General features: G+C 39.3%; 1 protein-coding gene across 4 annotated transcripts; it reads left to right on the top strand.

Moving 5' to 3' along the window:
* The first annotated feature begins 1,320 nt into the window (after positions 1–1,320).
* Positions 1,321–27,069, top strand: NEDD1 (NEDD1 gamma-tubulin ring complex targeting factor). Of its 4 annotated transcripts, XM_055711835.1 has the most exons (16): positions 1,321–1,645; positions 2,747–2,890; positions 4,768–4,862; positions 6,302–6,418; positions 7,664–7,804; positions 15,164–15,393; positions 16,402–16,603; positions 17,553–17,739; positions 20,731–20,862; positions 21,069–21,116; positions 21,553–21,776; positions 22,506–22,662; positions 22,960–23,116; positions 24,689–24,779; positions 25,623–25,689; positions 26,390–27,069. In XM_055711835.1, exons 1-16 carry the CDS (start codon positions 1,336–1,338, stop codon positions 26,392–26,394), a joined length of 2,307 nt encoding a protein of 768 aa, XP_055567810.1. In that variant the 5' UTR covers positions 1,321–1,335; the 3' UTR covers positions 26,395–27,069. The 4 variants fall into 4 exon arrangements, with proteins under 4 accessions (XP_055567810.1, XP_055567809.1, XP_055567811.1 ...); XM_055711834.1 differs by lacking the exon at positions 24,689–24,779 and having other exon boundaries at positions 1,323–1,645; XM_055711836.1 differs by lacking the exon at positions 24,689–24,779 and having other exon boundaries at positions 1,416–1,550.

Genomic DNA, 27,069 nt, shown 5'->3' on the forward strand with positions numbered 1-27,069 from the left:
TATTGAAGATAGAGAATAACGAGAATTGCCCTTAGAAGTGAAACACAATTGGTTTACAAGCAAATTAGGACAATAAAGTGAAGTGGGAGTAGAAGACTTGTAGGAGTGTCGAGACAGATGCTAGATGATATAAAATGTGACTAATGATGGGTTAATGAGGATGAACAGATGCAATAAAGACATGATCCTCGCTGTAGGGAAATCATAATGGCAATTGTATAACAGTGACAATAAGGGGTTTTTTTTCCTGATTCTGAGTTCAGTTATACAGACTAGGAATGAAATGGATATGGAAAATCAAAACTCCATGGGCAAAGGGAAGTGAATGGGGCATTTCAGATCTACCTGTTCTGAGGGTACACAAGATGAAGACTCATTTGAAACCAGATCCCTACAGTCACACAGTTTTGCTCATTTTCACATCACCCTTAACGGCAATCACTTGCTAAATGATTTTCTACTTAGGTTTAGAAAACAGAGGCAACGAAAATACATGTTACTTTGAGGAAGTGGTAGCTTTTATTTTACCAAATGAAAACCTCCTGCTGTAAACTTCGGCACGACCAGAGTCACAGCTGTATTCCAGCTCCGGCTACAGATGCAGCGACTCTGGGTTGTTGCTGTTACTGGAACCAAACCCCAGGGGTGTAACGGCGCGTTGCGAGTAGGTTTGTTGCAAACACGAAGGCCGTAATTAAAAACGGGCTTGAGCCGACAGGCTCCGAGCGGGAACTCCGCAGTGCGGAACGTATTGATTACCATTGTTTATTACGATCTGTCACCAAGATGTCCCCGTGCAGAGTAAGAACCGGCTGTGCTGGACGCTTTGTACTCGGTACTGAGAATCCAGCCCTTGCTCCGAGCCTCCCACGCAAACCGCGGCAGACACCCGCCCGGCGCCAACCGCGCCTCGCGCAGGCAGCGGGATCCACCGCGGCACGCGCGCCCGGCGCCGGCCTCCTCCAGCAGCGTCCAGGGAGGGGCTCGGTGCTGGGGCCGGGTCAGCGACCCGCTACCGCGCCGGGGCCGCCCCGTCCCCCCAGAGACCCCACCGGGCGGCTCCTCCGCCCGCGCACGGTGATCGGTCAGATCCCCAGCCCCGCCACGGCCCCTCGCACACCGGGCTCGGGCCAGGCCTCAGGCGGGGCGTTCTGCCCGGCCGCACGGCGGGCGCGCCCCCGGCCGTCCGCTCCGCGCCGGGCGAAGCCCCTGGCCGCGGGGAACGGCCCGCGCGGCGCGTACGGCGCGCACACTCATCCGCCGCGTCGCCCCCTCCGGGCCACCGTAGCGCGGACGGAGGCGCGCGGGGGCTGTTGGGACGGGCTGGGAAGTTGGATGCGGCGCGGAAAGTCGGCACGCGAGGGAGGGCGCGCGGGAGGGCGGCGCTCATTGGCCGGGAGTGCGTGCGGACCCCGTAGAGAACCGGGAGCAGGAGGGCCCGAGCCAATCGGGGCGGCCGGCGCCTGGTGGCGGGTCCGATCCCTGAGGAGGCGCAGGGCCGGGCCGGGCGGCGGAGGGGCTCGGGCTCGGTGCGGTGCCCACCCTTCCAGGTGGGACAGCGGCGGCGGGGGAGGCGGGCGACCCGTCACATCCCGTCCCGTCCTATCCCGCCCCGCTACGCCGCGCCGCGGGGAGAGCGCGGAAGGTGGGAACGGCCCGCAGCGGGGCCCCGCCTTGGTGGGAGCGGGAGCGGGGCCGGGGCTGGGGCCAGGTCTGGGCGGGGGCGACGCCGGTGCCGTGGGGCGCGGGTGTGTGGAGCGGCTCGTCCCGCGGCCTCCGGTGCTGGAGGAGCGGAGTGGGGCGGGGGGAGAAGCCCCGTGCGAGGCGGAGGGAGCGGCTCCGCGGGCCGATGCCTTGGGCAACGGCCGAGCGAGGGGGGTTGAGGACCTTGAGTTCCCTGAGTGACTTTTGTCAGCGCTGCGCGTCTCTCTTAAACGTTCTTGGCAGCGAGCATTAGTGGCCTGAAGCTATGTAGAAACGTCCCGGAAACTTTTGGCTAAAGGGTGATTATGCTTTCAGGTGAAAGAAAAGGTTTGCCTTTAAGAGGCCTTGTTTTTCGCCTGTTTAAAGTTGCCCAGAGTAAAAAAGCTGAGAATAAACTTTACAAACCTGGATTCGGTTAACCTGGCTTTAACTCTTAAAAGAATGTCTGTCAAAACAAGTAGTAATACAATGGTGGCGGTAGCGGTCTCTTTTGTTTTTAATGTTATGTAAGCTGCGTTGAAATGTGACTCATTGTCCCTTGTTTTCTACTGTTAAAGCCCTATTTTCAAGGATTCTCGGGTATCCCCTTTTAGGGTGGTGAGATGAATAGTGAAGTGAGTCCTTCAGGCCCAAACTCCCAGCCTTCTCAGAATCGGTTTGATTCTAGCTTGTGCATCTCCATCTGCTGGTGGGAAGTGAGTCCGTGAAATACTCACGGCTTCCTGTTAGGCAGCCGTAAACGGAGGAGATCCGAGCATCGTTTTAGTTTCTTGATACCATGGAGGGGATAGCTTCTTTTGTGAAAAGGAAAGTATACATTTTCTGCAAGAGTTCAAGTAACAAAAGTGTGGCGTGTCTGCTGCTTCCAGTAATTTGTTCAGCTGAACAGTGCTAATGGTGTAATTCAAATGATTTAATCTATACCATTGTTTTCTTGATAACCAGGAAATTTATTTTTGACTTGTGAAGTTGCCTGTTGTGTATTTTTACTTCTTGTATACATTCATTTTCATTTTTTATTTATTTATTTTTGCAAAAACAGGTGCAGCCATGCAAGAAAGCATACGTTTTGCTTCAGCAGGAGATGATGTTAAAATATGGGATTCCATATCTCTAACTGTGGTGGAGCAGTTCAACCCACATACACCCCCACACCCAGTCAGCTCGCTGTGTTGGGCCAGCAATAGTATCCTTTACAGTTTCAGCCACAGTTTTGTGGGTGTTCTGCAAAATTTCAGTGCATTTTTGAAAATGAAAGTGTCTGTAACTCACAAGCCTAATGCAGTTTTGAAGTCTTGTATAAAAATATTTGTATATATCTGTGGTTCTCTGATGAAGTGATGTACAAAATAAACTCATGCTAGCAAATGCTTCTGGAGAATTTTCTCCCCTTTTAGGAGGCTAACAGTTTTTTAGCGATTATGATATGCTTCAATTGCCTACCACCTGTAAAACTTACTCATTTGTTTCTTTAATAGTTGATTATAATATTCACTTCCAAGGCAGTGCTTAGTTTGCTTACAAGGTTGAATAAAGCAATTGCTAGTGTAGTAGCGTAGTAAAATTCTATACATAGTCTAGAGAGGAAAACTGAAAGACTTTGTTTTCCTGGAACAACATCTCATTGATTCTGGTAGCCTTTGATAGTGTACTCTGTAGGCACTCGTTTTCTTTGCACTGTTTGTACCATTTACAGAGGAAGCACAAGTGTGTTGGATGTGTGGGAAAACATCCATAGGACGGTGGTGATTCATGTATGAAAATGGATCTGGCTCATTTAGACCTTTCCACCTGTCTTGGAAGCCTATTATAAGCTAATGATATGAAGTGCCAGGTGTGAGGTGAATGTATGAGAAATTTCATGAAAAGAGTGCACTGTCAGGTGAACAGCTTGTATGGCTGTCATGGGAAAAGGCAGCAATGTCTGATCTTGATGTAAAAGAAGGAAAGGATGCTGGCATATAACAGTGAAGTCCTGCACGTTCTGAATGTCTGTCCTCTAAGGCTGCAAATAAGTGGATGTATGAGAAAAGAGCATAATAAGCAGAGCACAAATTAGCTATGGAGCTTGCAGAGAAATTGAAACGTAGATATAATGTTCTTATATCTGTATACTTATATAGATATACGCTTACGTGTTATTTAGTCAACTTTTAACTATAGACTGTCTGGTTATGCTCTCTTCCACGTAGTTTCCTCTTCATCCCCTATACTGAAACAATGAAGTATCTTACTGTATATGCTTGTGAATGTTTGTTAATTTGTTAGGGATAAAGCATTAGTTTTGGTTCTGTGTAATTCTATAAGCAAAAATGGTGCCTTTAATGAAAGAAATAGGAAGCAGTAATCAGTCTACAAGTTCTTTGGTGTTAAATCCAGCCAATTAACCTCTATTCTTAAATCAACAAATATAAAATCACAGTGGGCATTGGCAATACAGGACACAGATCTAAATGGTTCATGGGGGTGCAGAGGCAGTTTCCCTGCTCTGTAGTTCCATATTGAAAGCTTTTCTTACTGCTTTGAGGTACCTGATGTCATAAAAAGGTTCTTTTGGGGTTTTTGGTTTTCTTCCCTCAGTACAGAAGGAGACAAATTAGCAAATGTTCTTTGTACTCTAGAAACTGTATGGTGAGGTAGATTTAACATTTGCCGTGAACAAGAGTATTCTTTAAATCCCTAGCCTGCTAAAAGCAACAGACATTCCTTTGAACTCTAGTGATAAATGGGGCTCTTACTTACTTGAGGATCGTGGGGAAACAAAACTGTAGACCGGATAAGCTACCTTAGCAGTTAAAGAGCTCTTAAATAATATCTGCCAGGTATTTCTGCTCTCTGAAAAAGTTGCTGTGCCTTGTATTGGGAAGGAAGGGCTGTAGTTAATGTGAGACCTTCTTAATGAAAGCTTGGAAAATAACCTTATGTGTCTATTTCTAGGTCCCTTCAAGGTACAGTACTTTGGACTGTTTAGGCAATCTATCTTCTGTTCAGTTAGGAAAACTTTACAGTTGCTTTTATTAATCACCAGTATAGTGGAACTATGGTCCGTAACTTGTGACTAAGATAGATACCTGGCCACTGCTTCTGCTGCTGGTGATAAAATAGTTGTTTGGAGTTGTAAAAGCAAGCCTGTTCCACTCTTTGAAATAGCTGAAGGAGTAAGTATGAGTATGCTGTTCCCTGTTTGTTTGTTTGTTTGTTTTGCCTGCTCTGCCTTGTGTACTGCTTGTATCACATCTGTTCTGCGTATTGGGATCAACTTAATTTTAGTTATAATGCATATATAAAAACATTTCCTTGTGTGTAGTTAAATGCGTATAGAGTCAGGGGGAATAGTGCTTTTAAAATAAGTTCTACCAGTAAGAAAATACAAATGTGGTTATGCTAGCATCTGATGCTGATAGCTTTCTGCTGTAGGAATTTGCCTTTTGAGTTGCAGTGTAATAGCCCAAGGCAGTCGGTGGTTCAAGTTTGATCTAATGCGTAGGTGACAGAACAGGGCTGAAGTTGGAACTTTTTCCCCGCTTGAATTGTCAGTGCCATGCATGTCTGTGAATTGTACATTGAAAAACTTAAGAGTCTACGTAAGGGTTGTTCTTGGAGTGTATGTGTGCTACCTTCTGGAAATACATGAAATAGGAGAACTTCTGTTGTGGTTGGGGTTTTTCTTCCTGTTAAATGGAAGTGTGGCATGATGAACTCTTCAGAAAGATGGACTTAATTTTAGAAGAGTCTCTTGACATGGTTACTTGAATTACTTGTTAGTGTGTCCTTGGATAGCTTTTGTAATGCTAATTTGGACTGGAAATTTTCTGAAAAGGTGTTCAAACCGGGCTTTTAGGTTGCTGAAGAAAACGCTTTCAGAGGTGGAGTGTTTGTCCTGCAGATTTCACTAAATCTGATCTACAACTAGTGCAATCATTTCCAATTTTACTATGTCAAAAATTAGATGGGCTTGGTGTTTTTTTTTTTTTTCTTCATTCAAATCTCAGGAACTTAAAAGTGAATTTTCAATGTGATAGAACTGAATAATAATTTGTCTTCAATGTAGGTCTATTATTAAGATTGACGTTTTTTTCAAAAGCTGATACTTCAGTGATTATTTTAAAAAGAGTCACTTTATTATGAGGTTTGCTGCTATAATATTCTTTGTAATGTTTAGGGAATGTGAAACACGTGACTTAGACAACTTTTTTGATTTTCTTTTAAGGAGGTTTTTTTCTAAAGTTAGCATTTTCGTTTTAAAACTCAATACCTGAATATAAGTCTGTGATTGCACTTTAGGGAGCTATAATTTAAAGGGAAAATGCATACTGAATGAAAAAGTGCTAAAAAAAATTGACATGGGAATGGAAAAGTGTGAGCAGTTGAGAGCTTATTAATTAAAGTGTTTAGATCTTGAAGCATTACTAACATACCCAAACTGGACTGGATTTTAAGTGCCTTCGGATGGGAAATGACTGTAGTGTACCAATAATTCTGCTCTTCAGTGGGACTGTGTGTTAATGAAGATGAAAACACACGTCAATATGCTTTAAGTAGATTTGAATAAATCCCTTAATTACCTTTAACATACTTTTTTCCCCTTCTTCATCAGGCAAAACAGACATGTGTGAGCTTGAATTCTAGTTCTTCATATATTGTGAGTGGAGGCCTTGATAACACTGTTAATATCTGGGATCTGAAATCCAGAAGGCTTTACCGTAGCCTTAAGGTAAGTTTGCCTGAGGAAGAACTAGCTTTTGTGACTTCCAGGTTTTGCTGCCAACTGTAAAAAAACAAAATAAAAAATCAAAATAAGCACCCAAACCCCAAAACTTTCTTGGAGTTCCTATTTGTAGGATCAAGTTCACATATAGGAGTAAACATATGTGTCATACAAACATACACAAGTTTCTGTTTTTTTGTGCTGTAAATAGCAAATTTAATATAACAAGTATACTTAACTTAAAGTCTTCAGAGTATGATTTTATAAAATATATGTTTAAATTTTCAGAATAGGCTTATTTTGTGAATTGGAATTGATAAATCTCTGATGGGGATTTTTTCCAAGGGTAGCATTTCAGATAATTGCTGTTTTTGATACATCAAACAAGAAAACACTTTTTTTTTTTTTCGTAGAATACTGTAGTAGAACTAACGTTATGCAAAACTGGGACGTGGTCATTGTCTTTTAACAGATCTGGTATGAATTCTCTAACACCTTTTTCTGATGCAGAAGACTTAGGATGGTTTAGTATGTTTCTATGACACCTTGAGTAGATGATTCTTCCTCATTTAGGACCACTGTTAAAGAGGCTATAATACTTTAGCTTTGATTTGGGTGGTTTTCCTTGTTTTTCTTGGACTTCTAAAGTTACAGTTTGAAACAAAACTACAGAACAGCTAATACAATGCTTTAAATATCTTTATCTGCCTTTTGGGCTAGAAGTACTTGATTATCTCTCCTTACGTATTCAGTAAACACAATATCATTATTGCAAATGACTATACTGGAAAGGTATTTCGCAAATTTATGTTTTAATATTAGAAGTAACAGAAAGGGAAGTTGGCTGTAGTATATCAGATCAACAGAAAGTATATTCAAATATTGCTGGTTTCTGGAAGACTTTACTTTTAAAATAACATTACTGATACCTTTGGTAGATCTCTCTATGGTTGTCTTATTAAAATATTATATATAATCACAGCATCATCTTTAGCATCATCTTTACTAATTTATTGAAATAGTTTTCTGAAAACTGTTGGAGTGGTTAAAATATTATGGCTGATTTTCAGTATATTCTGCTCCTGTATTTTTGAATATTCCATAATAACTCTTAAATTATATTTTTAAATGTTACAGATGGTCCGAAAAAAAACATCAAGCTGAAGTTTTTCTGCAAAACCACAGATCAGGAAGAAACACAGTTATCCTGAATGTCTTTAACCCTCTCCTTATAACCTTCCTCCCCCACAGGATCATAAAGATGAAGTCACATGTGTTACATATAATTGGAATGATTGCTACATTGCTTCTGGATCTTTGAGTGGTGAAATTATCCTACACAGCATCACCACCAATTTATCAAGTACTCCCTTTGGTTATGGCAGCCGTCAGGTATGCTATCTTTACTAAGTTTTTTTTCAGGTATGAAGCTTTAATTCACAGTGTTTAGAAATCGAAAGTACGTGTCAAGAGCTTTTAATTTTTGTTAATCTGTTTCCTTTAAATTTTTAAGGATACACTTAGGAAAGGAAAAAAACCCAGACTGCTGTGTATTGCGGTGTATTCTAGTCTCAAATAATAGGTAGCATTGAAATACAAATTTCTTAAGTACCTTTTACATACACATTACAGCAAATCTTAATTTGTAGACTCTGGTTCCTCAAGAACAAACTTCTGCGCCTCCTAGAACAGAACAAAAAACAGTTGGCCTTACAAACCAAAGCAGGATTTCAATGCATGACTCAGTGTATATTGTTGCAAAGAACAAAGACCGTGCAGCTTGGGTTCTGACTTACCCAAAGTAACCAGATTCACAACTGAACAGAGACATCTGTACAGTAGGGGTGAATATAAACCAGCATTTGGAAATAATAAATTTATTTAATCTGGAGATTAAAATTGCACAGCTCTCAAAGAGAAAAGCAGTGAGATTTTATATTGCCTACTTAGGTGTTTAGGTAAGATTTTGGATAACTAATGTGAAGGAGAACTGTGCAAAAGACAAACACAAAGCATGTGTACTACTTGAGGGCCTTGGTAGGGTTTTCCACTGCAACTCCTTTTTGCAGACTCAAAAGATAGTGGAGAATTAGTGGGTATCATTAGGGGAATTCCTTTGATATAAGGGCATCTGCAGCAGTAAATGAGCTGTGTTGTCCCACTGGAAGTTCCAGTATGTGTTTTTAGTGTGAATGTTGTCTTGGGCACAGACAAGTGTTAGTGTTCTAGGCATTCTTTTATTTTTCAGAATCATTTTTACAGAGGTAGTAGCTGCTCAGGGGACACAGAACTGTTGCTTTGGTCCTAAATCTGACCTTTAATGTCACAGGGAACAGTGAAGTTGTGACTGGCTCATTCTGTGTTACTGCAACAGCTTTTTCAATCCTAGACTGCAGATAGTGTATGAAGTTTAAATTTTTCTCCTGTCTAGCGTGAGCAATATAACTTGATGAAGAATCTCTTACAACTTTATAGCATCACGGGAATTGTGGTGTAGTTTCTGTTGAAAAATCTCTGCTAAATTCAAACTATCTCTGCCCTTAGGTGCTGCAGCATCTTTGATCTATCACCAGTCTCGTACTTCTATTGCAGCAAAATTGTACTTCATACTTGGTTTGATCTTAAAAATCTATCTATATAGTCAGTTCGTTTTTCTGATTTGATTGTTACGATCTTATGAAAAATGTGGATGTGAGGCAGGAGCTACACGGAAATCCATGGCTGGATTACACAGCTTAGGTGACTGTCCAGAGTGGGGACAATGCTGCTAGTTAATTGTGAAATGAAGAAATCCTTATGAGGATGATTTGCATCAACCTGTTTGATATATTCAACTCTTTCTACAAAAAAGTGATTAGAAATAATTGATGCAGTGAATAGCTGTTTTGGCAGATGAAATCAAGAGGCCGACTGCAAAGCTGAATGACCTTTAAGATGGGCAAAGAGATTTAGAGTGTTAAATCAAAAGTAATTGCAAAGCACAGAGCTACTGTTCGCTTTCTGAAGGGTCTGTAGCATTTTCTAAAGGGGGCAGTTATTTGATTGTGGTCTTCATTTAAAATGGAATTGAGCTGTAATTGTGTAATGGGATGGCTACTTAGATGTCCCAGTTTATCAGCCTATCTTACATCCTGAAAATTATCTTTGCTTTTATGTATGAAAATAACTTTTTTGTTTTGTTTTAATTGGTACTTGTAGGGAATTGCAGGTTTAATTGTGCAGTGAAGCAAATATCTGAAGACTTTTGTAATTCTGTTAAATTTAAAAAGTCCCTTTACTTGATTTATAGTTGAGGGGCCCAGTTTTCTAAGAGTAAGCTTGAATAGATACACTGTGTATTGTCCTGTTTGATCCTGGCACTAGCTGTCTGGTTTAGTAAGGGTCACCACTCCCTAGTAATTTTTTTTTACAATTGGGGAATGTGAGGTCAAACTAACCTTATAAGTTTAGCTTGTCTGTGTTTGATTCAGCATGGTGGAATGTAGTTTCCTGGCCAGTTAATTTCTGATTTTGTGTAGACTCTGCAAGTAGTAGAATAGCCCAAGGTTGCAGTGCTTTCTGTGACCTTAAACAATTTTCTTTCATATGAGTATTGGCCTATATTCTATTAATTGATTTTGATTTAGAAACACCTTTGTGCTTTATTAGAGTTGAGTTCTTGCACAGAGTTGTTTGCAGATCCCATAATTTGTCTTTGCTGTTGGTATTCATTTAGGCTACCAGATTCTTATCCACTTGTTGTTGTGAGGATGAATTAAGGTTTGTTTTGAAACATAATGTTTGTTCAAGTCTTCACTGCCTGGTGCTGTTCTCCTAGCAACAGGATTTAGTTTAGTTGTTTGAACAGCTGGCTGATTTGTAAAGGAGTGTGGTAAGTTCTGGTCACTTTGTGTAGTGAAACAGCTTTAAAAGCTGAAGACTGTCAACTGTCTTTACATCTGCTTTCTCACTTAAAAGGCTCACTGAGGTATAAAGGACATTAAGAAACTATACTATCTTTAAATAAGGTAATCAATGATGCTAGACTACATTTGGTTTAGTTTTGGGCTTTTCATGTTTTCCAACAGTGAACAATCCTAAGTGTAACTAGTCCTTCTCAGCAATGGACCAACCATTTTCTGAAGTGCGCTGTTCCTTGTCTGGCTGCCTTACTGTGAAGCTTCCTACTTTTATTTTCTACAGAAAATCTACTCCAATCACAGCTAATACAAAAAGATGCATATAGCTTTTTGTGCTATGCTGACCAGTAAAATGTTTCAGAGACAACTTAATTGTCTTTTTGTGGATGAAATACGTTGTGCTAAATGTTTTTCTGGTAGTTCTGTGTGCACAGAAGTTCCAGAAATCATCAGGAGTTGTACTTGCTAAGATGTAGTGAAACTTGCTTCATACTTGTGTGGTTTTGTGGGGTTTTTTTGTCTTGACAGGTTAGTTCCGAAACATGTCTTTTTTCCAAATAACTGCGTCATTTCTAATAATCTTGAAATTATTTTAGTATTAATAACTAAAAGCATTAGAAGTGGGAAGGGGGCATCTGTTTTCTGTTCATACATTTGATTTTCAGCCAGTGAACAGCTATGCTGACTTAAAATAAAGCAAGTATCTTAAATATCCCCCTAAATCCAATCCAGGTAAGACACTTAAAAGATATTAGACTTGCTATACTTAGGCTTGCTAGTTGACACACATTCCCGCCCCCCCCTTTCCCCCCCCCCCCCCCCCCCCCGAAACCTGTCCCACACATTTGCCATTTGATTCTGTGGATGAAATTGTAATCTGTAAATGTTCTTTGGCTTCTTTTCAGAAAAGTACCAGCATTTAATTTCTCACACATCCTCAGCTAATTTTTTTCTTGTAACTAGTAAATCTTGCAGTTAAACCATATAAACCATATGAGTTGTGGGCCCTTTTTAGCCTTACAATTCCTGTTGCTGGCATTACAGAGGCCAAGGAACTCTACTGGGGTGGTTTTCAGCTAGGCCGACTTTGAGGCCCTGGTGTCCAAAATCCAAGTAACAAAACTTTTGATTCTAAACTGTAACTTAGGAAAAAGGGGACAGAGTAAGTGAAGTTCAGCTTCCTCAGGAAAATTTTTTGATGACAAGTGTGCTCAAGTTCTGTGTGACTTCATCATGTCACCCGAAAATAAACATTTTTTTTGTTTTAAAGACTGGTCTAAAAACTGTTACTACATATTAATTTCTTGTCACTAAGATAAACATGTATTGAAACTAAAAATAGGTGATAGAATCTGATCTAGAATAGTATGTGTGACAGCTCAAAAATCTGTACGGAATTAGGATTGGCAGAGGTAAAGAGGGATGAAAAGTAGGAAAGAAATCTGGTAAAGAGAAAAGAAAGGAACTGAAAACAGAAAGACTGAAAAAGAGAAGTAACTATGCTTTTATGTTAAGTATTAAAAATGTTAAATTCAGGGACATAAAGGAACATTTTCTCTGTGCATGCAAAGGAAAGATTTCATGAAAATTCTTTATTTTAGCATCCTCTTTGGCAATAAATGTAATCAAAGAGAGAAGGCTGGGAAAGTAACTTGAGAATTACAACAAAAGAAATACTGTAAAGGAGATAAAACTGAAAGACACTTATGCCTAGCATTAGATTATCCTGGATCTGCCCCCTGTGGTGAGTGGGGAGGGGTCCCTTTTACTTTTTTCGTAATGTCAGTACTGAACAGTTATGTGTACAACATAGGACTAAATAGCTCAAATGTCTAATCAAGTGTAATAGCTCCTCTGTTCCTGTACAAGGAGTCCCATTGCCTTGCTGCACTGGGTCACAAAAGAAAATACTTTTCTGTGTAAACTTGTCTAGCTTTCATAGTTTATGTGTGTTTTAACGTCACTCCAGTGAACACTGGATAGCATGTTGGCTTTTTGTTATTGTTGTAAAATGCATGTAGACTTGAGTCAGTATTTTAAAGATGAAGACAGAATGCCACTTCATTAAGCCTATTCTCATTCTAAAACAGTTTCTAATTTGTTCTTTGATTATGGATGTCATGTAGAGATGAGGAAAGTTTAGCTCAGACTTCTCTAAGTAATGTAGTTTGACCATCTGCATCTTAATACCTAATGCTTTCCCATATGAGGCTTGGTTGTCTGCTGTTTCTATACTGTGCTAAGCTTAAAGCTGTATTCTTTCACACAGGTGCTTCTTAGAGAAAGCTTTTTTTTAAAAAAAACTTCAAGTTAAGTGACTCATTTCTGGGAGGAGAAATGCTTTAGTTTTGTCTTGTCAAGCAGCCTTTCAGAAATGAGGTTCTTTGTGCCTCCAGCTGTCTGGGCAGGAGTTTGAAACTTGGGCATGTAGCATACTGCCAGGGATGCCAATATGATACATTTGACTGTCTCATAAAAGCGTGCACAAATTTAAGCACCTCTGTTCCTTGAGTCTGATCGAGCAGTTGCATTGTTGCAAGTGAAGTTTATTGCTAACCTAATTCAGTGAAAGTGAGGAGTGAATAGGAGCTTCCTCACAGCTCTTTCATTGGCAACCTGGAATTGAACTGTTAGGCTGCTCAGAGGAAACACGACAACTTCAATGAGTAGCGGGGAATAGCAGTAATAGGGGGAAGGTATCTGTGTAAAAGAAAATGGAGAACTTGCCTTGGGCCTTTGAGATTAGAAGGAAAAATGAGAAAAGGAAATGTAGGACTTAGTAGGATAGCAAAGGAGGTTTGGGGGGAGCTAGGAGAGAGTAGTCTTGGTGGGCAGGATGACAGAGGAGAGGGACAATGGAACATGAACAGATGCCAGGGCAGTAAGGAAGGTATTTGGAGATGAAGAATTGAGAGAACTGTAAGGGACAACATGTTTCCCATATAGATCATGTACATAATTGAAGCTGTTACTTCTGAGTCTCTCAGTATTTCATTTTTTAATGTAAATAAATGAAAAATGTTGATAAAAATTCTCCATGATGAGTAGAGAACCATAGTGGTAATCAACAGTCATCTTGTGTCCTATCTGAATATGCATTTGAGGGTGCCAATTCTTCATGGGGCAGTTAGGCTTTCAGCAAGACATGCAATACAAGTGCTAGCAATTATGTTGGAGGCATATGAAACCAACACATAACGCCCGTTAAAATGAAGTTAAAGAGTGAAATAGGATAAAATCCAGGACAGTGCATTGCAGTGTGGTCTATACTAGAATAATATAATAGCTTTTGAGAGCATTTTGAGAAAAATAAAATGTAATGACTCTCACCTGACTGGAGTAAAGCACTTGATTCAGTGTCTGGTGAAAAAATATTAGAGAGGATGGAGGTTGGAAAAGAACTGAGGGTAGATAAGAAATTGGCTATAAAAAAGTAGACAGTAGATAATATTGAAAGAAAATATTTGGGTTATTAGTAGCTAATCTTGTTTAATATTTTCAGTAATGGTTAGGATATGAGAAGTAGAGCTATGATGAGACACAGTTGGAAGGTCTTGTCCTTAAGAGAGAAGATTGTGTCAGTACCCATAAATGATTGAAGTAATAGACACAGGAACAACTATGACAGTATAGAAATCAAAGTACCACACCTAGGTCACAGTGGAGGCTTTTCTTCCTAGAAAATTCTTAAGGTAAAAGAAGGACTTGGGCTTCTTGGTCATAAAATGGCAATGAGCAACCACAACAGACTGGATCACAAAACCCCCCCCGTAATCTAGGTTATATCAGGATGAGTATTTACGGTACAAAACAGAGGAAGTGTTAACTGCCTTTGCAAAGGCAGTAGCAAAATGTTTGAGGACCATACAAGATTTTGCTTGTCCATATTCAAGAAAGGTTTAAACTGGGAGAGTTGCAAAAAGACTGTGATGGTACTGAAAACCCAGTCTCGGGAGACTGAATCTTGCTTATTGTTTATAGCAAAATAAAGCCCAAAAGGTGAGGTGGCAGCTTATTAAAACAGAAAAGCAGCACTGGGGAGTTGGGAGACAATTTATATGTAAGGGCACTATTGTCACAGTGGTGACAAAATGGGTCATAAATAAAACTTATCTGGAAGTTGAGTGCTGCAAGTTAGTACTAGAGCAGTGTCTGAAACATTCTCTGAAGCAGTATGGTGGCAACAAAGTACTTAAACGCTTCTGAAAGGTAAGGGAAATTCCGTGTTACATGGTTCTGTGATAGCAAGGCTGCACGTGGTAAACCAAGCATATTATCCTTTTCTGTGGTCCTAGCTCATGGCGTGAAGTTGGTTCTTCTGCAGGACCTACATAATTGCGTAACTGTGGTGTCTGTGTGTCTTCTCAAATTGGCTTACATCCAAGTATGTAAAATCAGCGGAGGGGAATTAAGTTTAACATTCCTGGCTAGAGACCAATTGGTGAAATAATGTAGCTTTTCACTCCTTTAATTTAGATGTGGTGTGGGTTTTTTTGTAGCGTGTATGATAGCATGATACTTGCGGAAAAGTCGAGAAACTTTTCCAGAAGTTGTTTGTCTCTTGTGTTGGGTCTGATCTTGTTTTGATCATTTTGCTCATCAGCTCATATGGTACCCCATACTGATATAAAAAAAAAAAATGTAGTCTGCCCCCCTAACAACAAAAACTGCATTATAATGCAAAATGAACTTTTTTTAAACTTATGATTTTTCAGAGTGGCTAGCCTTTGTAAACTACTTTAATGCAACATCTGTATTCCTTCCTAATATGTTTGTGTGTTTAGAAAATAATTAAATATGGTGTTTAATAGTGGTATTACAATTCTTTTTTTTTTTTATGTCTGTTTTACAGCCTATTCGACACTTGAAATATTCAGCCTTTAAGAAATCCTTGCTGGGCAGTGTTTCTGACAGTGGAAATGTAACTTTGTGGGATGTAAATAGCCAGAACCCATATCATAATTTTGAAAACCCTCATAAAGCACCAGCTTCAGAAATCTGCTTTTCTCCAGTCAATAAGCTGCTGGTTGCAACTGTAGGTTTAGATAAAAGAATTATTCTCTATGACACTTCAAGTAAAAAGTGAGTATATTAAAGACCTTTTGATTTTTGAAGGATCCTCACTTGGTTTTTATAAACTGAAAAAGCATGCCTGACTATGACATTAAATACTTAATTCAGACCACATTCAGAGTGGTTGAAGTGGTTGGCACATTGCTACTGGAGAACCTGTCCTGTAGTCCACTTCACGCTTCTATTTAAAAATTAAACAAACAAAATCCCCCAAACAATTAAAAAAACCCCAAGGCATGTGGGAGCTAATTGAGATGCTCCTGTGGGTGACCACTCCCAAGTGCTTGTGTATGGGCTTTTCTTCTTGATACAGAGCAGTTCGCTTCTGTCAGGGGCAGTACAGCCTGTGAGGACCTTCAGCCACCTGAGCTTAGCTTGGCTCCTTTTCTACTTAGAGATTCAAGACCTACCTGTGCCACAGAGCTGCTGAGACAGTGAGTTATATATGGGAGAGGACTGGTGAAAAAGCAGGAAGTATGGGGCATAGGTGATGGGACTGTGTAGTAAGAGAGTAGAATGGCAAGTGGTTTCATGATGAGACTTTGGTTCTTAGTGCAGGTTGTGCAGGCTGAATAAAGGTTCAAGTCTGACTCTGGTTTGGAGGGCTGTGGTAGAAGGATGCAAACCAGGACCTGAAGTTCTTCCTGGAGTTGTGGGAAGGTTAGAGTTAATAGGCTTGGGAAGCTAGAGGATGTATGTACTATGATTGCTGCTGGAAGTGATGATACCAGTAAATACATGTTGATGTCAGAACTGCTGTTACGAAGGCAATTTGATCCTGTCCTGCTGAAGTCTTCCGGGGCATATGCAGTCTTTAATTTATTGAGAGTGACCACTTAGTATAAGCCTAATCCGCTGTTCCGTAAGATGTTTTGCTGAATTTCCTTGACAGTGGAGAAGTGGAACTACTGACCTGTGGCTGAATTAAGAAAGCTTTTTTTTTTTGTTACTCTGTTTTGAAAAGTGTAGCTTTTGACCTCTAAAAGCTTCTTTGTCCTGTCCTTTCCCTATTTGAAGGTTACTGACAACAATAGTAGCTGATTTTCCTCTGACAACAATGGACTTCATGCCTGATGGTACTACTTTGGCGATAGGATGTTCCCGGGGAAAAATCTACCAGTATGACTTAAGACTACTGACATCACCGATGAAAACAGTTGTTGCTCACAAAGGCTGTGTAAAATGCATACGTCTTCAGTGCAGTAGCACTTTTTCCAAGGTAAAAAAACCTTTCCTTTTTATTGCTCAATACGCAAATTAATGAAAGCAAAGCATAAGATTAAGTTGTCAAAAAAATTTTCATTTCTAAGCATTAGAGATGTCAACAGAAGTGGTTTATACCAACATAGAAATTAGATACTGCACAGTCTTAAGTGTAATTTCAGGGGGTTTTGATGTGGAATTCCCCCTGCACCTAGCCTCAGTGTAGAAATGAGTGGAACTTTAGTCTTAATTTCCAGGTGCGAATATGCCGCTGATGCAGATAATTTCGTGGCACTTAAAATTGATTTGTAGGCAATAGCAGAAAGGTCTGTAATTGCCCTTCCACTTACAAGGAGGATGCACTGCTGCCCGTCTTGAGGTATTTTGCATGGTCTTCATATATGGTCTTTTGCAGGGATGTATAAATAGTAGAGAAGTTGATTAGATAGCGGAGTAGTCTTAAGAGGTTCTTCCAAGACTTAATTAGGCTCTACTGTATCCAGAAACCCCACGCATCCATTCAGTGGAGAAAAAACTTTTGAAGTGGATTCTTTACTGCTCTGAGACTTTCCTGGTCTTCTAGCACACTTGCTGCTAGTGGTTGACTATTCCTTTACAATTTGGAGTGTCTAGTAATGTAATCTCTTACTTTCCCTATAGTTAAGCCTAGGATCAAAACTCACTTATGCCAGTCCACTCCATTGTTACCTTAAGTTCTGTTGCTATTCTTTTGCAGGCCTACACAGTAATTCTGTAATAATGCGGATGTTTCCCATGTTATTTGGAGTTACATTAAGATACTTTTTTTTTTTTATATTTGTAAAGATATATCTCCTAGGCAACCTTTGCAACTGGATTTTTTTATTTTATTAGTATTTTGAAGTAAAATATAAGCCAATATTCTTTCTTTCTTTTAGCTGAAGGGATAATAACTTCTCTTAATTTGTGCTGGTTTTTTTCTTCAGTCTAACCTTACGGGTTCTTCAAATAAACCTGTATCCAAAAGAGTAGAAGTCAAAACTGGTAGCCATCTTGGAGGAATTCAAAATACTGACATCAAAAATGTTGCCTCTCAAGCATCAGCCACAGTTTCGTCTCATCTGATGTTGCCAAATGAGAATAAGGGAGGAGACATTCCTCAGGAGAAAACAGGTAGTGGTGTCTTCCTACTCTTACTGTAATTGACATAATGTAGAACAGGGGTCCTCAAACTACAGCCCCCCAGGGTCCTCAATCCGGCCCCCGGTATTTACAGAACCCCCCTGCCCCCCCCCTCCTGCCCCCGCCCTGCCGGGGGTTGGGGGGGAAACCAAGCAGCCGCAGATGACTGCCTGCCACTGCATCTGCGCGCCGGCCCCCTGGTTAAAAAGTTTGAGGACCCCTGATGTAGAAGATGGATGGAATATTTCATAGTTTGACCATTACAGTATAAAAAATTTCACTGAGGGAAGGGCATTCATTTGGAAAAACCATGTGCACGTGCATGCACATCTGCACCCTCCATTTCCCTCCCTTATTATGAGACCGTGGTAAGTGAATTGGCTCCTACTACAAGCTTAAGACGTGAAGTTTAAAATTCTGGACTTGAAGTAAAAGCATGTAAAAACTCTACAGTGATGTTGTGGGGCCATCTCTTGCGTTCTGACTTCCTGTAGATTATCCTTATGTCCATAATGTATTTACTGATGCAATGTCTGTATGGAATGCAGAGCTAATAGTTTGTAATTCTATTAATAACCAGGAGTAACAGACATCCTCTGAAAAAAAACCCAACCAAACAAAACACAGAAAAAAACCCACAAACCCAGTCCAAAAATCCAAGTGAGAACTGAACTGTATTTTTATATGAGGCACGATTCCAATATCACATGGTAGGAAAGATGTTAAATATAGTTGCAAGTATGGTTAGTTGTATAACTGTACTTGCTATTTATGCTTCTGAAATTAACGAGTTCTTCATAAGAATTCTGAGCATAATTCTAAAACTCTGCCACTCTGTGAAATGTACTCTTAAAATTTTATTTAATTCAAGAGTTCTGAAAATATGGTCAAATCAGTAGCACTTAGTTTGATTCTTGAAAAAAAAAAAAATATCCTCAAGCCATTTTAATGCAACAGCACTCTTCCCCTCCCTTTTTAAATAAGGAGAAATACATTTAGCAACAGTAATTAGGCAATAAGGCACTGTAGTCCATAGAGACGTGTATTAATGACCTCCCTTGGGTATGCAGTAAAGTATGAGGTGAAGTAGAATGCTTACTATGTACGCAAGAAGTGTTGCTAATTAAAGTTACCGAATGGTGTGGAAAATTTTATTTCAGTAAAATATATGATTTGTTCTCTTCAAATAAAGATGTAACGGCTGTTACCCCTTAAACAGGACTATGCATAATAAATAATTGTCTTAAGAAAACAAAGGCTTACAAAGTAAACCAAATATTTTTTATTAAACTGAGTGTTCACTTTAGAAGTAAGACCTCTGTAGATTTCAGAAGATAGTGTCTAAACTGGAATGGATGAGAGAGCTCAACCTGTATTTGTTCTGTGGAAACTCTTCTAGACACTGATTATGGGGTTTAACTTTTGAGAAATAAGGTGCATTCAGTAAAGTGATCTGATAGCATATTTAAAACAAAAAAAAACCCCCATCTGTTCATACAGTTTAGAAACTGAATGGAGCTTTTTGTCAGAGGCATTTTAAAGTACGAAAATATAAATTATGTCAGAATATGATGAGAAGTTTGGATGTACTTTGAGCTGGCTTCCCATAAACTTCTATTTGACAGCCATCCTCTGGTTTAGGTACTTACTACATTTAGATTACTGGGAATAGGTATTGCCCTGGTTTTTGTATTGCGCTTTTTCCATGTAGCTTCTCTGTAGGTTCTGGCACAGGTTAATACTGCACCTCTAGTTTCATTTGGTATGCCAATTATTTGCTCACCTAGCAAGTGCAGTCCTGTTTGTGTCACAGCTGACACACCTGAAGGAGTGGAAAATGTGATACATTAATCCATTTAAAAGTGAAAACCTGACTCGAGTTCCAGTTTATGTAAATACATGGACATGATTGATTGAAGTCATCCACACAGGCATATTTTGGATCCCTTGAACAAGTAATCCCACACAGAGTAGTAGCTGCAGGTTTTATGAACAATGGCTTATTTTTTTTTTTAATTAAAGTAGGTAGAAAGTACAGCTTTTGTATGTACAGGTGATTTACCTATTGCATGGCACTAATGCTCTTTGCCTAGATCTTAACCTATACAAAATCTAGGCACTTCTTGAGTTAGCAGTTCAGCAAGGGCAGAATTAGCAGCTTGTTTATAGTCCTGATCTGTTTTTCAAACATATTAAACTGTAAAAATTATTTAGGTGGTTATCTTAGCAGTTCGATTAATTTATTCCCCATCTAAAAACTGTAGCTTGAATAATTACTGTTCAGGTTTTTTTGTGGTTTTTTTTTTACTTAAGATTTGCTTCCAATCTTCAGACAACTGTCCCTGCTACTATGCATACAAAAGTTAACTTTTTATTTCTGATTGGGTCAGGGCTGGGGCTTGAGGGTGTAGTAGGGAAAGGTCTAGGAACAGCTTTCTTTTGTCTGCAACTGTAACCCCATTCTGATTTTCTAGTATTAGAAATAAGCAGAAAATATCATAACATCAGCTATAAAAATAGATGTTTCCTAGTATCCCTTAGAATGTTTAATGGCCCCAGTGAAGCAGATTCTCTTCTTGCAGGATAAATTTAAAATTTGATCATCTGAATGTGGTTACCTTCTTAGTGGAAGGTGCATTCACTAGTTTTCATTTCACCTGATACACCATAAATTTGCTGCATCCATTATGTAGATTGATCTGAAAATGAGTGCGTTCTCTAGTTCGGCAACTGTTCTTTTCAAAAAGAGGAAAGGATTCCAACTACATCTTATTTTTGTTTCTAAGTATCTTAGCTTTTAGTTCTATTCACCTTGGTTGACAGCCCAAATGAGGAAGTTAAAGTTGACCCTCTAACTGGAATCTGTAGAAGGTTCTAAAGTTCTTGCTGGACTTAGCAGGCATCATGCTTGCCATGAAGATTGTATGACATGTTATTTCTGGAAAATGTCAATTAATAACTGAATGTTATTGTCCTTTTAAGGCTTCCCCCATAGTTGCAGCTTGGATGTGATTCCATCTAAAGAAACAGATCATGGGAAAAGTGCGGTTTTGAATAAATTTGGTGATTTGAGTCGAAGTAGTATAGGAGATGTGTTTTCTCCAGTCAGAGATGGTAAGTTGCTAATACTGAAAATTTTAAAGCATCATTCATCTGCATGTAGTGTGATATTGATATAGTGACATTTGTGTGTTACTGACTGGTGTACCTGCTTGGTATCTTAATTTGTCTTTGATCATGAACTTGACACAATGATACAAATATTGGTGTAGGTTTCATTTAATAAACACTTAATTTGTCTGTGTTCTGGTATTTTGTAGATGATATTGCAAATAAAGCGAATGAAGATCATGAAGGAAAAGGAGATGGTAAACATACTTTCAGTGTGTTTTTCTTTGTCAGTGGTAGGCCTTTGGAGGCCTGCACTGGTTCTTCCGTGCTCGTTTTGTTGTACCACTGAAAATAAACAAACTTTGAAAGCAGACACTGAAACAGATGAACTTTTGTGGAAATTGTCTGACATGTTGTGGTGCTAAGATACAACGTGGTAACAGGAAATCAAAGAGTATGGTCCTGAAGCGATTTTGATTTTCCATTATGCAATTTACAGTGCTATGTAGAGGCTTTTCATGTTTTATTATTTTCATAAGGACAGTGACAGCATAAGTTGGATTTAAGGATTTAGGTTTTGTGGGGTACAGTTTTGGGGGATTTTTTTTATGTGGGTGTGCAGGTGTCTTAATTGTGGGGTTTGGGGTTGGTAGTGTTTGACTTGTGTGTCTCACCCTTCCCTTTCCATTTTAGGTCTGGATTATCAGTCCTACGTTTTGGGTTTGGATTTTCTCCCACAGCTCACTACTGCTCTTCCAGTAAAAAGAAACCCAGTGGGCTGCAGTGCACAAGGGATAGGGTCTAGCCCATTACATGCACTTGTGGGATCTCCAGTTAAAGAAGAGGAAGAACATCCAGAGACTGACACTAAGAAAACGAATCTTGGAAAACAAGAAACTAAAGAAGGCTTAAAGCAGGTATACTATACTAATTCTTGTTATGAGTGGTCTTTTTAGAATCTTGACAGAATACTACTACTTGAAGGCAAAATATCCTTAGTAGTGTCCCATCTAATCTTATTTTGCAGCTCTGGTCGCGCTATTGACACAGATCTGTAAAATGCGCAGTTTTAAGTGCATTGGCCTTCAGCAATGGAAGATAAATGTATGCTTCTCTTAAATAAGCTTAGGTTACAAAAGTTCACAAGAAAAAAACCTGGGCTAGCCTGAGGAGTAATTTGATTTTTCTAGAAAATCAAGAATGATTGTTAGCTGGTTGCACCAGTATGATTGTTTGTTAGGTCAATTCCACCCTCTTCTTTCCCTGTTCTCCATCTCCCTCTTATTCCTTATTGAGATATGTTTGATATACTTCTGTGGAGACCCTGGCTGCTTTTGTATTGCTTTTGAGAAGTCTGAGTTTGCTAGGAATGGTGTTTATAACTTTGCCACAAAATGTTTGATGTGAAAATGAGAGGCCTCTACTTTTTGTGCTCCTTTCTGTGTGTGTGCACTTGAGGCAATTTTGAATAATTTAGCGATCAATTTTTAAGATGTCTTGCTAGAAAATTAAAAGTATGTATTTGTGTAGATTCCTAAAACCAAAAATGTTTGGAAGTGCATTCCTGAAAACTTAGTCTTCAAATGCAACTAGATAATAAGTAGCGTTCATATTTTTTTAGACATTATTATGATTTTTATTGTCAGCTTTCAAAATCAAGCTCATCAAGTGTAGAATCTGTAACTTCAAGTCATCCACCACCGTCCACTGCTATAAAGGCTCCTGATACAAATGAAAGACTAGTGAAGAATATTCAGGCCCATCCTGCATATGATCTACCAGTAAATGGTACTACCTCAACAAGTAAGTTGATCACTTCGGCCCAGTGTTAGGTATGGTTGATTGTGAACCGATGTGAAACCTGATAAAATGGCCTTAGCCTTGAAACAGGATGTACAATCCTGAATCTTCTGTAAATCCAGTTAGTCTTCTAGAACATCGCTGGTTGCCTCTGAAAAGACTCATTCTAAATCTATTTTTTTAAAATAATATTTGAGATAAAATATTGACAAACCTGAAGACAAATAAAAATCAATGTCATGGAGTACAAGAGGCTGTGTGGTTTCTTTAGTATCTTTAATTATATTTTCAATTGTAAAGGTCCAAAGATAGTATCACCTGTCACTGCTGGAGTTGCAAGTTCATTGTCAGAAAGAATAGTAGAAACCATTGGGAGTAGCAGACCAAATGCACCGCTGACATCAATCCAAATAAACTTCATTCAGAATATGATACAAGAAACAATGGATGACTTCAGGTACTGGTATTCATGCAGAACATTTTTGTTTTCAATGACCTGTTTTCTTGGTAAGATGTTTTAGCTTCTACTTCAAAAAATTTCTGCTTGCATTAGAACATGACACCATTAATAGCCCTAATTTTGGAAATCTAGGTATGAAATTGTTTTTTATAGATTTGATGACGAATTATAGATTGAGGTCTCTGAGAGCTGTTAATGCATGGCCTTGCTAACATGTTTTCAGAATAAGTGTTTGAATACTTCTTGGGTGGTAAATTTATCTGGATAACGAGGTCCTTACTGCTTTCATGAAGCCTTGTGCCCATTTCTTTCCTTCCCCATTCATCCCCTCTCCCAGCAGGAGAAATGTCTCTTAAATTTGACAATGTGGAGAGTTTGATCTCGACAGCTGACTTCTATTGACTTTGATTTGTTGTTAGCTTGGCCGTGTAAGGTAAAACACTGTGTATTTCTACTGGTGAAGCTTTACATTACAATAGCGTTGCTGCTGTAAGTGATGGTTGGTGTCAGGTTACTTTTTGTTTGTGGACACCCAACTAACATTTCACTTGTCATAAAAGAAGTAAGTCAAATTACCGTGGATTTAGAGTGGAGTTTGGAGGAGGTAGAGTAGTTGAGAGACTTACATCTAGGAGATCACTTCCCAACTCATGTTTAAGATGAAGTAGACTGAGTGAGATGGTGGAGGGGAAAAGGATTGCCAGGCAGGGGAAGTATTGCTGTCTCAATGACAAAAAGCAATGCGAAACTAGGATAGTAGGTCTATGTGCTATGGCTGTTCTGTATCTGCCAACATAAAAATAGACTGAATGTTATCAAATGTCTTTAAATAAGAATATAGTATAGTAAAACTCCCCTGGGACTTTTAGGCAATAATCACTCATCTGATTTAAACTGTAACTTTCACATGACTTACAATGCAGTCTATGGATTGCAGATATTTTTTCTTTAAAGTCTGTGTTCAGGCATCCCTATGTTGGAAGGTATGCTTGTCAGTCTTGTGCTTCCAGTATCTGAGATCTGGAGCCTCAGAGATTGTGTTTTTCTGACCTATGCTTCCTGGAGTGCCTGGAAGGCTCTGCTGGCCCTTTTCCGAGTTGTAAATCATGGATACGTTCAAACTGAATGTAAAAGATTGTACTGAGGTCAGTAAAAGGGAAGGGAGCCATTGCAAGCTTCTCATTGACATAAATACCTTTCACCTTCTGGACTCTGAGGAAGGAATTTTTATTGCTCTTGTCCGAAATCCATTCCTCTTCAAGTAATGGGGAAAACCCAAGTACCTTAGAAAAGGACCAGGAGGAATATATAACTCATTTGGTTCCAAAAAGCTGCTTGTTTCTTGAAATTCCTGTCTTTGGGTGATAACCTATATTTTTGCATTTCTAAGCTGCCAGCTGGCCTCTATGCTTCATATACCTGAAGACTGTTTGCCTCCAATAGGAGTTCTGAAGCACAATAACCTGTTGAAATAAAAGTGAAGAATATATTCCCTTTGGGTTTGCTATACGTTTTAGGAAAGGAGAATGAAATAAGATCTGTGTCTACTTAAGTGCCTTACTTTCTTAGGCCAGTGGTACCCATAGCGCAGTATTTGGTCTCAGATGATTGCGCTGTGATGTGCTGTTCAGGAAGAGCATATGAGCTTGCCCGCTTTTTTGTGAGTTGTTCTCCTTGTTCCTTCTCAGCATCTGGGACTGTTGTGTTAGCGCAGGGGTCCTCAAACTTTTTAACCAGGGGGCCAGCGCGTGGATGCAGAGGCAGGCAGTCACCTGTGGCTGCTTGGTTGCCCCCCCAACCCCCGGCAGGGCGGGGGGGAGGGGCAGGGGGGTCTGTAAATACCAGGGGCCGGATTGAGGACCCTGGGGGGCCGTATCCGGCCCGTGGGCCGTAGTTTGAAGACCCCTGTGTTAGTGTATCGTTCCAAGGGTATTTCCAAGCTTGGTTCATGTAGTGTGGAATAGTTGCCCGTGAATTGACAAACTCCTGCCAATTCATGGACAACACTGCCATTACCTCTTATGTAGAGTAACCTGGACCATTCTGTGAGCTTGGGGGTAATGTGTCATGTATCACTGTTCATGTTTTGGGCCCTCCCACAAAAGAATGCTGAAAATGATGTACTGAAAAGCTGTATCTTCAGTTACTGATAAATATCTTTCTCTGTGGTAATCAAAATGGTAAAACGAGGGAAGTTCACAGCTTGCAAGTGAAAACACAGTCTTGGTATCACCATGTATATATTTAAACAGATTTGTACCTAAACAGAAAAGATCCTAAGTCTCGTTTTTTAAGTGTACAAAAAGAAAGTCAATGTTGTAACAAAGGATTCCAGAAAAATAAGCCATAGATGAATATGTTTAATGGCTTAAGGGTTTTTAGACTCTTAGTTTCACCACATTACTAAGGTGAGGAATTGTGGAGTTCTGGGTGCTGAGGACTGGAGGGAATTAGTGTTTCCTAAATAATACTAAGCATTGTCCTTTTGCAAATCTTCCCCCAGAGAAGCATGCCATCGGGATATTGTGAATTTGCAAGTGGAGATGATCAAGCAATTCCATATGCAGTTGGTAGGTACAAAAAGCATGATGGGAAATACGTTCAGTTTTCATTTTCAGTAATACCAAGGCATGCCAACTTGTTTTCTCAAAACTGAAAATCAGTTTTGCTTATTAAGAGAAAGAAAGGGAAGACTGGATGTGAAAGAGGGGGAAACTATGAATTGGAATCTGTGAAACTGTTTTATGTTTGATAAATAAAGGGAACATATGCATTGGGTAGGTATCATGAATTCCGTATTTCAGGAGTTATAAAAAGACAAAAGGGAAACAAATTCAGCTGTCCTTTGGGAAGGACCAAGGGTTGGGGTAAGGAGGAGGTAGATGGAATTCAAATAGAAAGCTTTACTTACAGGTATCGCATGCATACTGAATTGTGTTCTGTGTTCTTTAACTTCACCTTTTTATGAATCTTTGTTCTTTTGATCTGCGTTAAAAGACATTTTCTGGGTACTGAACATTTGAATGGAACCTGCATTAGTAGATTCTTATCCTGGAGAAGTGCAAAATATTCTTTGATAGAATATTCACTAATGTATTAATGATCAAAATACTGTATGTCAGCATAAAAATAATCTTTTCTTATCAAATTTTTTTTAAAACAGTATTATCTATGGTTATTTAATTTTCAAAAGCAATATGAAAATGCATAGGATAAAACTGGAATAATTAACTTCATAGCTACTGATTGGGACTTATTTCTTTTCTCTAGAATGAAATGCATGCTTTACTTGAAAGATACTCTGTAAATGAAAGCTTAGTAGCTGAAATTGAGAGACTACGAGAGGAAAACAAAAGGCTGAGGACTCACTTCTGAAAGATTTACGCTGCTACTCTGAAAGATTTAGCATGAACTCACTACAGGTGGTATGTTGCTTATGACAGATCATCCATCATCACTGAATTATTGTATGAAGATCTGCTATTATTTTGAACATGAATCTTTTCTTTTAAATAAAGGGTGTAAGATACTATATGTAATTATAAAATTTGTAACAGATAAACATTGTATAAAAAAGTTTGTGTGCTTATGCTAACCACCTTGAACTACTTCCTCCTAACAGAAAAACTAAGAGGATAAGTACATTATCCGCACTTTTAGCAACATGTGAAGTGCCTTTTTATAAACAAAACCAAACCAGGTTGGATGCCTTTTCTGTACGAAATTTTTGATATACCTACTTTTCTATCTGCTTCTCTATTTTACTGCTGTCAGAAACAATTACTGTAGCTTGCCTTTCAGATACTTTTTCTTAGAGAAAAAGGGGAGACAGAGCTCATCTTCTGCATGACATGGAATCCTGTTTATAAGGACCTGGAAAGTACAGTATTTGGTTAACTTTATTCTGTTGGCAACTTTTCTATCCGAAGTAAAACTAGAGCTTGAAAATA

The sequence above is a fragment of the Falco cherrug genome, chromosome 5 (genome assembly GCF_023634085.1).
Source record: "Falco cherrug isolate bFalChe1 chromosome 5, bFalChe1.pri, whole genome shotgun sequence".
NCBI classification, from domain to species: Eukaryota; Metazoa; Chordata; class Aves; order Falconiformes; family Falconidae; genus Falco; species Falco cherrug.